Source organism: Erinaceus europaeus, chromosome 9 (assembly GCF_950295315.1).
Source record: "Erinaceus europaeus chromosome 9, mEriEur2.1, whole genome shotgun sequence".
NCBI classification, from domain to species: domain Eukaryota; kingdom Metazoa; phylum Chordata; class Mammalia; order Eulipotyphla; family Erinaceidae; genus Erinaceus; species Erinaceus europaeus.
The window spans coordinates 11141292-11155116 of NC_080170.1; the positions used below are offsets into that span (position 1 = coordinate 11141292).

Consider the following 13825-nt stretch of genomic DNA (forward strand, 5'->3'; position numbering starts at 1 on the left):
GATTGGTCTGGTTGGGCCTCCCTGGGCGAGAAACCCCCACACCTCAGCATCTGGACACATGCAGGCTCATTTCTTATATTTTAGATAGAGAGAGACGTGGGATAGAGACCACAGCGTCCGAGCTTCCTTCAGTGTGGCGGGAGCCAGGCTTGAACCTGGGTGCTCGCATGGCAGAGCAGCTCACAAAGGTGAGCTCTGCAGCGCTGAGTCTTCCTCTTGCACAGCAGCCTCTGCCCAGGCGGGTCTGGCCTGGCGGGCCAGTCCTGCCTCCCTCCCGCCCTTGCTCCGGGCTAGACCTTCACTCTGGAATACCAGGATGCCAGTAGAGGGCTCACAGAGTGTGACAAGATCCAACTTGCATTTTCAGAAATTTCCTGCAGGAGCCCGAGCCCTCCTGGAGCAGGAGCTGTGGCAAGGTGGGGGTGGCTGGCGCCGCTCCAAGTATTTATAGTTCATGCCTGTGGTTTCCACCTTGCAGATTTCAGCACCACCCCCACTCCCCAAAAAGGGGGAGAACCAGACAGTTAATTCATGTAACTTAGAAAGCATCGAAATACACCCTCTACCTCTGTGTCTTAGGCTTTTTTTTTTTTTTTTTTTTTTTTACCAGAGCACTGTTCAGCTCTAGTTTCTGGTGGTGCAGGGGATTGAACCTGGGACTTTGGAGTCTTTTTTTTTTTTTTTGACTTTGGAGTCTTATGTGTAAGAGTCTCTTTGTATAACCGTTATGCTATCTACCCCCACCCATGTTTCAGGCTTAATCTGTAACGGGCACCTAACAAAAGTGGGGGTCCATGTCAGAGACACTTCCTGCTGCTTTTAAACAGCCTGGTGCTATTTCTGTTGGAGTCACCTCTGGGTGACCAGGGCGGGCGGTGGCCCTTTCGGTAGAGTGTAGGCCCCAGGTTCAATCCCCAGCACTGCATGTGGCTGGAATAGTGTCCTGGTCTCTCTAAGTAAAGAAGTAAAAATACATAGTGACTGGGGGTGGTGGCACACCTGGTTGAGTGCACCTGTTACAATGCAAAAGGACCAGGGACCCGGGTTTGTGCCTCCAGTCCCTGCCTGCAGAGCTTTCCAGCTTTGCAAGTGGTGAAGCAGTACTGCAGGTGTCTTTCTTTCTCTCTCCTTTTTTTTTTTTTAAGGATCGGAGTTTATTTGATCTCCTTTTTTTTTACTCCCTCCAGGGTTATTGCTGGGACTCGATGCCTGCACTACGAATCCACTGCTCCTGGAGCTATTTTTCCCATGTTGTTGTTACCATTGCTGCTCTTATTGTCAGATAGGACAGAAATCGAGAGAGGAGGGGAAGACAGAGGGGCAGAGAAAGACACCTGTAGACCAGCTTCACTGTTTGTGAAGTGACCCCCCTGCAGGTGGGGAGCCAGGGGCTCAAACCGGCCCCTGTGCTTTGGCCATGTATGCTTAACCCGCTGTACTACTTACTGCCTGGCCCCTCTCTCCGTCTTTATCACCCCCTTCCCTCTCAATTTCTGGCTGCCTCTATTATCCAATAAATAGAGAAAGAGTAAAAATAAAAGAACTATTTAAAAATTACATAAAGAGAATGATCGGGTGCAATATAAATCATTCTGTGAACTCACCCACTTTATAGGTTTTTTAAAACAATGTATTTTATTTCATTTTGACATTTATTTATTTATTCATTTTCCCTTTTGTTGCCCTTGTTGTTTTATTGTTGTAGCCATTATAGTTGTTATTGATGTCGTTGTTGGATAGGACTGAGAGAAATGGAGAGAGGAGGGGAAGAGATGAAGCCAGAAAGATAGACACCTGCACACCTGCTTCACCACTTGTGAAGTGACCCCCCCCAGGTCCGGCCGAATCCTTACGGTTGGTGCGCTTTGCGCCACTTGCGTTTACCCTGCTGCGCTGCCACCCGACTCCCAATGTATTTTTTATTTTTTATATTTATTTTCCCTTTTTTTTTTTTAATAATTTATTTCTTATTTGGGGAATTAATGTTTTACATTCAACAGTAAATACAATAGTTTGTACATGCATAACATTCCCCAGATTACCATTTAACAATACAACCCCCACTATGTCCTTCATCATCTTTCATGGACCTGTATTCTCCCCACCCACCCACCCACCCTAGAGTCTTTTACTTTGGTGTAATACTCCAATTTCATTTCAGGTTTGACTTGTGTTTTCTTTTCTAATCTTGTTTTTCAACTTCGGCCTGAGAGTGAGATCATCCTATATTCATCCTTCTGCTTCTGACTTATTTCACTCAACATGATTTTTTCAAGGTCCATCCAAGATCGGCTGAAAACGGTGAAGTCACCATTTTTTACAGCTGAGTAGTATTCCATTGTGTATATATACCACAACTTGCTCAGCCACTCATCTGTTGTTGGACACCTGGGTTGCTTCCAGGTTTTGGCTATTACAGATTGTGCTGCCAAGAACATATGTGTACACAGATCTTTTTGGATGGATGTGTTGGGTTCCTTAGGATCTATCCCCAGGAGAGGAATTGCAGGGTCATAGGGTAGGTCCATTTCTAGCCTTCTGAGAGTTCTCCAGACTGTTCTCCACAGAGGTTGGACCAATTGACATTCCCACCAGCAGTGCAGGAGGGTTCCTTTGACCCCACATCCTCTCCAGCATTTGCTGCTGTTACCTTTTCTGATGTGTGACATTCTCACAGGAGTGAAGTGATATCTCATTGTTGTCTTGATTTGCATTTCTCTGATAATCAGAGACTTGGAGCATTTTGTCATGTGTTTCTCGGCCTTTTGGATCTCTTCTGTGGTGAATATTCTGTCCATGTCCTCCCCCCATTTTTGGATGGGGTTATTTGTTGTCTTGTTGTTGAGTCTGGCAAGCTCTTTATATATGTTGGTTATTAAACTCTTATCTGATGTGTGGCATGTAAAGATCTTCTCCCATTCTGTGAGGGGTCTCTTGATTTGGGTAGTGGTTTCTTTTGCTGTGAAGAAGCTTTTTAATTTGATGTAGTCCCACAGGTTTATACTTGCCTTAGTCTTCCTTGTAATTGGATTTGTTTCATTGAAAATGTCTTTAAAATTTATGCGGAAAAAAGTTCTGCCAATATTTTCCTCTAAGTATCTGATAGTTTGTGGTCTAACATCCAAGTCCTTGATCCACTTGGAATTTACTTTTGTATTTGGTGAAATACAGTGATTCAGTTTCATTCTTCTGCATGTTTCAACCCATTGTTTCCAACACAATTTGTTGAAGAGACTCTGCTTTCCCCATTGAATAGTCTGGGCCCCTTTGTCAAAGATTAGATGTCCATAGGTATGGGGCCTCATTTCTGGGCTCTCAGTTCTATTCCACTGATCAGTGTGTCTATTCATGTTCCAGTACCAAGCAGTTTTGATGACAATGGCCCTATAATACAGTTTGAAATATGGGAGTGTGATGCCTCCGGTTCTGTTCTTTTTTTCTCAAGATTGTTTTGGCAGTTCTAGGTCTTTTCTGGTTCCAGATAAACATTTGTAGCATTTTTTCTATTCTCCTAAAAAATGTGCTTGGGATCTTGATGGGGATAGCATTAAATTTGTAGATGGCTCTGGGTAATATATTCATTTTGATGATGTTAATTCTACCAACCCATGAACATGGAATATCTTTCCACTTCTTTGTGTCTTTTTCAATTTCTTTGAGTAGTGACTCATAATTTTCAGTATACAAGTCTTTCACTTCTTTGGTTAGGTTTACTCCTAGATATTTTATTGTTTTTGTTGCTATAGAAAAAGGAACTGATTTCTGGATTTCAATTTCTTCTAACTTAGTGTTTACATAGAGGAATGCCACTGACTTGTGAATGTTAATTTTATAGCCTGACACATTACTGTATTGCCTGATGATTTCCAAAAGCTTCTTGCTGGATTCCTTAGGTTTTTCCATGTACACTATCATGTCATCTGCAAATAAGGAGAGTTTGACTTCTTCTCTTCCAATCTGTATGCCTTTAATTCCTTGCTCCTGCCTGATTGCTATGGCAAGAACTTCCAACACTATGTTGAATAGTAATGGTGATAGTGGGCAGCCCTGTCTAGTACCTGATCTGAGGGGAAATGCTTCCAGTTTTTCACCATTGAGTATGATGTTGGCTGTAGGTTTGCTATATATAGACTCCACTATCTTCAGGAATTTCCCATCTATTCCCATTTTCTGTAGTGTTTTGATCATAAAGGGATGTTGGATTTTGTCAAAGGCTTTCTCTGCATCTATTGATATGACCATGTGGTTTTTGGTCTTGCTTTTGTTGATGTGGTGGATCACATTGATTGACTTACGTATATTAAACCAACCTTGCATGCCTGGGATAAACCCCACTTGGTCATGATGAACAATCTTTTTGATATACTGCTGTATCCGGTTGGCCAGAATTTTGTTCAATATTTTCGCATCTATGTTCATCAGAGATATTGGTCTGTAGTTTTCTTTTCTTGTTGTGTCCCTGTCTGCTTTTGGTATCAGGGTGATGTTGGCTTCATAGAAGCTGGTGGGGAGTATTCCAGTGTCTTCAATCTTCTGGAAGACTTTTAAAAGTAGAGGTATTAGTTCTTCTTTGAAAGTTTTGTAGAATTCATTTGTAAAACCATCTGGTCCAGGACTTTTATTTTTGGGAAGATTTTTGATAACTGTTTCCATTTCATTAGCTGTGATGGGCCTGTTCATGTTATCCACTTCATCTTTACTTAGTTTTGGAAGTTGGTAGGTATCTAGGAAATCGTCCATTTCTTCCAGGTTCTCTAGCTTGGTGGCATATAGTTGTTCATAGAAGCCTCGCATGATATGTTGAATTTCTGCAATGTCTGTTGTGATATCTCCTCTTTCATTTACTATCCGATTTATTTGGGTCTTCTCCCTTTTTTGTTTTGTGAGTCTGGCTAAAGGTTTGTCGATTTTGTTGACTCTTTCGAAGAACCAACATTTACTTTCACTGATCTTTTGTATGATTTTCCTATTCTCAATGTTATTTTTTTCTGCCCTAACTTTAGTGATTTCTGTCCTTCTGGTTGCTTTAGGATTCCTTTGTTGTTCTTCTTCTAGGTCTTTAAGATGTGCAATCAGGCTGTTTATTTGTGCCTTTTCTTGTTTCCTAATGTGTGCTTGTATAGCTATGAACTTCCCTCTTAGGACTGCTTTAGCTGTGTCCCAAATATTTTGATAGCTTGTGTCTTCATTTTCATTGAACTCTCGAAACATTTTGATTTCTTCCTTGATTTCCTCTTTGACCCAGAAGTTGTTAAGAAGTGTACTGTTGAGCTTCCACATTTTGGCACTGTTACTAATCTTTTGTTGATTGTTAAGTGTTAGTTTAATTCCACTGTGGTCTGAGAAGATGCTTGGAATGACTTCAGTGCTCTTGAATTGGCTGATGCTGTCTTTGTGGCCTAACATATGGTCTATCCTTGAGAATGATCCATGTGGATTTGAATAAAATGTGTATTCCAGTTTCTTGGGATGAATGACTCTGAAAATGTCCAATAGTTCTAGTTTATCTATCTTTTCATTTAGCTCCCTTATGTCTTTACTGATTTTCTTCCTGGATGATCTGTCAAGTTGAGATAGTGGGGTGTTGAAGTCCCCTACTATGATTGTGTTACTGTTAATATATTGCTGTAGCTCTTTCAGTAGAAGTTTGATGTATTTAGATGGCTTCTCATTGGGTGCATAGATATTAATAATTGTTAAATCCTCTTGATTGACTGATCCTTTGAGCATTAAGTAGTGTCCATTCCTGTCTTTTTTAATCTTATCTATTTTAAAGTCTATCATGTCAGATATGAGAATAGCTGTTCCTGCCCTTTTTTGTGGGCCATTGACTTGTATGATAGTTTTCCATCCTTTCACTTTAAGTCTGTGTTTATCTTGTTGAGTTAGGTGAGTTTCCTGTAGACAACATATTGTTGGGTTGTGTTTTCTGATCCATCTTCCTACTCTGTGTCTTTTAATAGGTGAATTCAGGCCATTGACTTTTATTGATATCAAAGATTGAAGATATTTTAACGCCATTCTTGACGAGTTTTAGTGTTTTGATATATGTCCTATTTGGTGGTCTGGTTGTTTATAGGAGACCTTTCAGAACTTCTTTCAGGGCAGGCTTGGTAATGGTTGCTTCCTTCAACTGTTGCTTGTCTGAGAAGGTTTTGATGCCTCCATCTAGTCTGAATGACAGTCTAGCAGGATATAGTATTCTTGGCTGAAAGCCTTTCTCATTGAGCACTCGATAGATATCTTGCCATTCTCTTCTGGCCTGTAGTGTTTGTATGGAGAAGTCTGCTGCTAATCTTATGGGTTTTTCTTTGTAGGTGACTCTTTGTTTTTCTCTTGCAGCCTTCAGGATCCTTTCTTTATCCTTATTCCTTTCCATTCTAAGTATGACATGTCTTGGTGTCTTTAGGTCTGGGTTAATTCTGTTTGGGACCCTCTGGGCTTCTTGAATCTTTATGTCTTTGGTGTTGTCTAGACTAGAGAAATTTTCAGCTATTATGGCCTGGAGAATGCTTTCTTCCTCTCCTTCTCTTTCTTCCTCTGGTATGCCAATAATGCGTATATTGTTTCTTTTGAAGTCATCCCATAGGAATCTGTTGTTGTTTTCAGCATCTCTTAATCTCTTTTTGAGATCTCTTACTTCTTTTTTAGTTGTCTCTAATTCATCCTCAATCTTGCTAATTCTGTCTTCAGCCTCATAGATTCTATTCTCTCTGCCCTCTGCTGCTTTCTGGAGTTCATCTATTTTGTTGCCCTGCTCTGATACTGTTTTAGCTTGTTCAGCTAGTTGCCTTCTTAGCTCAGCGATTTCAGCTTTCAGCTCTCTAATAACCATGAGATAATTAGAATTTTCTTCCATATTCTCATTTGTTGTTCCTGCATTTCTGATTACAATTTTTTCAAATTCTTTACTCACTCCTGTTATTATTTCCTTAGCTAATGTTTGGATGTTGAACTCGTTGTTTTGTGATTCACCCTCTGGAGGACTTTTAGCTGGACTCTTGTCCTGGTTCGAGTCTCCAATATTTTTTCTTTTTGTTTTAACCATTTTATATATTATGTTATGAGTTCCCTTTATCAGTACTTTTCAAATTATTGATCACTATTGCCTGGATTGACTTGTGTCCAAGTAATTTAATTAAAGGGTTTACCGTGGTGGAAGTTAACAGTTTTTTCAATCCCTGAGTTGGAGCTCAGTGGTGTAAAAGTCTCTTTTTTTTTCTTCCCTGTAGGCTATAGGAGCCTGAGGGCTTTTAAACTGTCAATAGGCTTCTTCGCTTTATCACTGACTCCTGACCAAGAGATAAAGCAGGGTGTGGCAGAGATAATCCAGTGGTTATGCAAAGAGACTTTCACAGCCCCTCAGCTATGCCACTGAGGTATAGGTCTTCTCCTGAGTTTCCTGGTTAGATCTCTGTCCCCTGGTGTCCCTCCCTGTTGCTGCTCCAGATTCTGAGGGTAGTAGCAATGGAGACTCAGAGTTGCACTTGGTGAGTCTCTGGGGAGTCCTTTCCTCCCTTCAGCTGTCCCCTTGTTGTGGAGCAGACTGGAGGTGGTGTCTCCACTGATAAACTGTTGAACTGTTAGCAGTCACTTAATCTCTCCTTAGGCCCCTCTCTCCTCTCTGTCACCAGCCACGCGTGTTTGTACTCACGGGTGATTTACTGGGTTCCTGTGATCATTCTAGTCCTGTCTTGTTTCGGTCCGGGTGGTCTCCTTTGGTATTCCTAGTTGATCCGGGAGAGGAGAGGAGAGGAGAGGAGAGGAGAGGAGAGGAGAGGAGAGGAGAGGAGAGGAGAGGAGAGGAGAGGAGAGGGAGAAAGCGATCTGCTGCTCGTAGCTCCGCCTCCGGAATAGGAAGTCTTTATTTTCCCTTTTGTTGTGCTTTTGTTGTTGTTGTTGTTGTAGTTGTTGTTGATGATGATGTCTTTGTTATACAGAGAGAAATGGAGAGAAGAGGGGAAGACGGGGAGAGAGAGATAGAGACCTGCAGACCTGCTTCACTGCCTGTGAAGCGACTCCCCTGCAGGTGGGGAGACACCGGTCCTAGCACTTTGCGCCACGTGCACTTAACCCACTGTGCTACCGCCCGACTCCCCCAATGTATTTATTTATTTTATTTTTTAATTTTTTTTAAAAATATTTATTCCCTTTTGTTGCCCTTGTTGCTTTGTTGTTGTAGTTATTGTTGTTATTGCTGTCATCGTTGTTGGATAGGACAGAGAGAAATGGAGAGAGGAGGGGAAGACAGAGAGGGGGAGAGACAGACAGACACCTGCAGACCTGCTTCACCGCCTGTGAAGCGACTCCCCTGCAGGTGGGGAGCCGGGTGCTCGAACCAGTTTCCTTAAGCCAGTCCTTGCGTTTTGCACCACGTGCGCTTAACATGCTGCGCTACCACCCGACTCCCTGTATTTATTTTAATGATAGATAGAGGCAGATAGATCTCTATATGGAGAGGGAGAGACCCACTAGAGCACTGCTCAGTTCTGGCTTATGTAGGTGCTAGAGATTGAACCTGGGACATTAGAGCTTTAGGCTGTCTTTCACTTGACCACATGCTGTCTCTCCCATGAACTACTTTCTGAGTCATTGCTGCATTAAAAAATTCTTTCTCCTCATGGGTAATGAGAATTGAGAGAGATTGTGTGAGTGCCGGTGTGCATAGGCGTGCTGCATTAAAAAATTCTTTCTCCTGATTGGTAATGAGAATTGAGAGAGATTGTGTGAGTGCAGGTGTGCATAGGCGTGCTGCATTAAAAAATTCTTTCTCCTGATGGGTAATGAGAATTGAGAGAGATTGTGAGTGCCGGTGTGCATAGGCGTGCTGCATTAAAAAATTCTTTTTCCTGTACAAACTATTGTATTTACTGTTGAATGTAAAGCATTAATTCCCCAATAAAGAAATAAATTATTAAAAAAAAAAAAAGAAAGAAAAATTCTTTTTCCTGGGGGTCGGGCGGTGGCGCAGTGGGTTAAGCGCACGTGGCGCAAAGCGCAGGGACCGGCGTAAGGATCCCGGTTCAGCCCCTGGCTCCCCACCTGCAGGGGAGTGGCTTCACGGGCGGTGAAGCAGGTCTGCAGGTGTCTATCTTTCTCTCCCCCTCTCTCTGTGTCTTCCCCTCCTCTCTCCATTTCTCTCTGTCCTATCCAACAACAAAAAGCAACGTCAACAATGGCAATAATAACCGCAACGAGGCTGCAACAACTAGGGCAACAAAAAAGGGGAAAAATGGCCTCCAGGAGCGGTGGATTCATGGTGCAGGCACCGAACCCAGCAATAACCCTGGAGGAAAAAAAAAAAATTCTTTTTCCTGATGGATAATGAGAATTGAGAGAGATTGTGTGAGTGCAGGTGTGCATAGGCGTGCTGCAGCACTTCTTTGCTGATGAGGCTTCCCTGCTTCAGGTGGAGGAGGAGGCTGGAACAGTCCTTGTGCATGGTAACATGTGCACACCTGGACGTGCCACCACTGAGCCCCCCAGTCATTGCTTCATTTAAACCTAAGAATAATTAAATCTGATGAGGTTAATTTAAAGATTTGTTTATGAGAGAGAGCGTGCAATATGTTTTTCCAGGTATCAAACTCAGAACCACATGCTTGAGGATCTGACACTATCTACTGGGCCACTTTCTGGGCTGCAGGAGGTCAGTTTAGACTAAGATTCAGGAGCTGCAGCCAGTGGTCCTAAAGTGGGGAGGGTGGGGGGAGAGACAAGGCAGAAGAAATCTCTCCTCGGAAATAGTGCCTTTATTAGCATTGTGGTTCCAGTTTTTGTGTATAAACACACTAGATACCTTACATCGCGATTTTGAAGCTCCAGTGAAGCAGTGTTAGTGAGAGCACCTTACCAATGTTAGACTAGGACTTCACTGTCATTGAAAGTGGTTTCCAAATTGTGTTAATGGCATTCATGACCAGCGCAGGAGATTACGAGAATTTATGCTTTCGGCGGTTACATCCTGTGGCTGCACTTAGACTTTTTTGACTTTGAACTTAATTGCTTGAATTATCTCCAGTGCTTAGGCAGCTGTGCCCAGCAGCTCTCATGAGCCACACATCTCTGGCCCTCATGTCAGCGGGCAGGCAAGGACAGAGGTGGGGAGGCTCACTGCTGGGTTTCAGAAAGAAGACCGACTTTTTTTTTTTTTTTTTTTCTTTTACTGAAAAACAGGCTCTCGAATCTAGCCGGAAAGTGATGTGGTCAAATGGGCTTTGGGGTGAGAGTGAGCCAGAGGGCATTTGCTCATAGAGATGGGTGCCCATCTCTAGTTGACTAATACCTTGGGGAATAATGAATGCATCACACACAAAACATTCTCAAGGCCTCTGTAGCTGACTAGACTAGTGAGTGTGCCTGGTACCACAGCTTTGCCGTTTTCTTCCAGAAGCTGGGGCTGGTGCACCCTGCAGATGAGAACAGAGACGACCCCCCCACCCCCGGCCTGCTTATGTTGTTGCCATCTGCGGATTGATCCCCGCTCGTAATTCTGGGCACCCAGATGATTAAAAGGAATCCCCGGATTATATAGGCCTCTCAGGCTGGGTGGCCAAGGAGGTGGAATAAGGGGTTAGGCAGGCAGATAACCTAGTGGTTGTGCAAAAATCTCCTTGCTCCCTCAATGACCCTGGGTTCATGCTCCCAGAGGGATAGAGAATAGGAAAGCTATCGGGGGAGGGGGTGGGATATGGAGATTGGGTGGTGGGAATTGTGTGGAGTTGTACCCCTCCTACCCTATGGTTTTGTTAATTAATCCTTTCTTAAAAAAAAAAAAAAAAAAATCTCCTAGCTGGAGACTCCCGGGTCCCAGATTGTGCTCTGGTGAAGAAAGAAAAAAGAAGGGTGGGTAGGTGATGTGTAATAGAAAAAGGGAAGCAGCCCCCTCTTACACACATGGACTGCACGGGAGTGGGCTATTTTTCTTAGAAATTCGGGGAAAGTCGTAGTGATCTAAATTAGCTGTTGGTCGTGAGGCCAGACTAGCTGGAGTCTCCATCTTCCCGCCCGAGGCGGCGGCGCATGGAAGGGGCGAGGGCTGCGGGCCGGCACCGGGGCCACCCGTGCCCATCCCGGCGCCCGCGGCCGTGGCTGAGAAGCTTCCTCAGGTCGGTTCCCCTTTTGGGAAATGGCGCAGCCGTGGCTGCTCGTGTGGGGCGTGGGCGTTCTGGGCAGGAGTCGGCGGCCCCGAAGGGCGGGGCGGGCCCGGGCGGGCGCTGATCTCGGTCGCCCAGCTAGTGACCCGACCGGCGAGGGCCTGGAATCCTCCGCGGGGTCCCGCTCGCGCGGGTTCTAAAATGAGGACAAAGCCCGCCTGGATCTAGCGTGCGTGCGCTGCCGCGGCCAATGAGGAGCCGCTGCGGGGTTGAGTGATGGGCGCGCGCAGCCAATAAGCGTGCGTGTTGTTGCGAGGTGGCCCCGGCCCTCGGCATTATAAAGAGCGCCACGAGTCGGCATTGTCAGGCGGTAGCACCGCGCGGGCCCGAGTGAGCCTCTCTGCCCGTGGGATCCGTGCGGCGGCGCGAGGTCTCGGCGTCTCCGTCGGCGGAAGGGGCGAGGCCCGGCGAGCGCGGCCGAGCCCGGGCGCCTTCCCGGCGGGTGGGAGCTAGCGGGCCCGGCGGCGGCGTCACCGGCGGCGAGGTGAGCGGTGGCCCGTGGGCGACAGGCGGGCGGCGGGCCCAGAGGCCTGGCTGACTGCCGCTGGGGACGCTCGTTGCAGGAGCCGCGGCGCCCGCCCAACATGTCGGAAGCGGGAGAGGAGCAGCCCATGGAGACGGGCGCCACTGAGAACGGGCACGAGGCTGCCCCCGAGGGCGAATCTCCGGCCGGGCCCGGCACGGGGGCCGCGGTGGGCACGGGCGGCGGGAGCTCGGCGCCCCCGGCCGGCAACCAGAACGGCGCGGAGGGCGACCAGATCAACGCGAGCAAGAACGAGGAGGACGCGGGGTAGGTCCGCGCGCGGCCTTTGTTCCAGGGCCGCCTTTGTGGGCGCCACGCGGCGGGGGGAGGGGCGGAGGGCGGGCTGCGGGGCGCTCGGACCCGGGGCTGACGCGGGGGCGGGCTGGGCGCGCGCCCCGACCCCCCTAGGCCGCCCCCCGCGAGGGCGGAGCCGGGCCGCGGGCTCGGCCCGGAAGGCGGCGGCGGGAAGGCCTCTGGGCGGCGGGCGGCGTTGCTTCCGGCCCGGCCTCGTGCGGCAGAGGGGCGGGCGGCGGACGGGGCCTTTGTCCCCGCGGAGCTGCGTGACGAGCCCGCCGCCCGTGCCCTGCCAGGAAAATGTTCGTCGGTGGCCTGAGCTGGGACACCAGCAAGAAGGACCTGAAGGATTACTTTACCAAATTTGGAGAGGTGGTTGACTGCACCATCAAGATGGATCCTAACACCGGCCGTTCGAGGGGGTTCGGGTTCATCCTGTTCAAAGACGCGACCAGCGTGGAGAAGGTGAGCGGGGCGCCGGGCCGGGGGCTCGGGGTGGCTGACGCACCGAGTCGTGCCGGCCTTCGGTGCCCACCCACTCAGGCTCGGCTCAGCGCAACAGACACTCGGTGTGTTGGTCCCATTTTAGGAAAACAGGGTCGGGGCCAGGCCCCGTAGTTAGTCACTGCCGAGGTTCCAGCCCTGGCAGCCCAGTCGCGCTCCAAGCTGAGCCCGTTATTGTTTGACTTGAACTGGCACCGTCTGCATAGAAAGTGGGGTGGTGGTGAGGACTGAGTGCTAAAAACTAGCCATGTTTAAAAGAGAAAACAGGCTAGCAAGGCAAGTGAGGGTACGGTTTGTAGAGAACTGACTTTAGGTGGTGCCCAAGGCATTCAGACTGCTTGGGGGAGGGCTGGTGAAATAGCTCGCTTAGTATGTACAACCCAGGTTTCCAGGCCAGTCCCCCGTCACACGGGAGGAAGCTTAAGTGCTGAAGCTTAGGTCTTCTTCATTCTCTGCCTTTTCTGCTTCTAAGTCTTCTTGGGACATAGGAGGTGACATAATGGTTAGTAGGAGACTCAGACCAGAGGCTGGCACCTTTAGAAGTCTGCTGTAGTGCTGGCTGCTTCATTGGCCTGGGAGAGGGCTGTTTGTGCCTGTGTTGGTTTTGTGGATCAAAGAGCCTTGTTTGAACTCTCGCTCCTGAATTAGAACCCTGTTCCCTTCTGATGCTACAGGTTCTGGACCAGAAAGAGCACAGGCTGGATGGCCGTGTCATTGACCCCAAGAAGGCCATGGCTATGAAAAAAGACCCAGTAAAGAAAATTTTTGTGGGAGGTTTGAATCCTGAAGCCACCGAGGAGAAGATCAGAGAATACTTTGGCGAGTTTGGGGAGGTGAGTGGTGAGTGGTGAAAGCTGAGCCTCTGCTAGCAGCCTGAGCTGGATGGAGGCCTCCCTGCAAGGTTATTCACCTGAGCTCCATGTAGACCTGGGGTTCAGGGAAACTGGTTCTGAACTTTTGTCTGTGTTTACAGATTGAGGCCATTGAGCTTCCAATGGATCCAAAGTCAAACAAAAGACGGGGCTTTGTTTTTATCACCTTTAAAGAAGAAGAACCTGTGAAGAAGGTTCTAGAGAAAAAGTTTCATACTGTCAGTGGCAGCAAGGTAAGACACTTCCAGTCCTAGGGTCTGACCCTCAAGAGGCAGGCAGCATGATGCTTTTGCGATCTCCCATAGTGCAGTGCGGTGGGGCAGGGAAGGAGGTTGGAATGATAGAACGAGCATGTTAGGGGCTTCTGTGATGGATCTGCTGCTGAAAGTACTGGTTTTTAAAAAATACTTTAGTGGGTGGGGGAGATAGCCTAATGGTTATATAAAAAGATGTTGTTGCCTAAGGCTCTGAGTCTT

The 13825-nt window shown here is 47.1% G+C and overlaps 1 protein-coding gene across 5 annotated transcripts in view; it reads left to right on the forward strand.

Annotated features, from left to right (window-relative positions):
* The window catches only part of HNRNPAB (heterogeneous nuclear ribonucleoprotein A/B), a 37856-nt gene that overhangs the window by 20758 nt on the left and 3273 nt on the right, over positions 1-13825 (forward strand). For 3 of the 5 annotated variants that reach the window (XM_007524322.3, XM_060197267.1, XM_060197268.1), the window contains exons 2-5: positions 11720-11946; positions 12270-12438; positions 13152-13310; positions 13451-13582. In XM_007524322.3, coding sequence (XP_007524384.1) covers positions 11741-11946; positions 12270-12438; positions 13152-13310; positions 13451-13582 — 666 coding nt within the window. In that variant the 5' untranslated portion in view covers positions 11720-11740. The other 2 variants (XM_016188660.2, XM_060197269.1) reach the window with 2 other exon arrangements.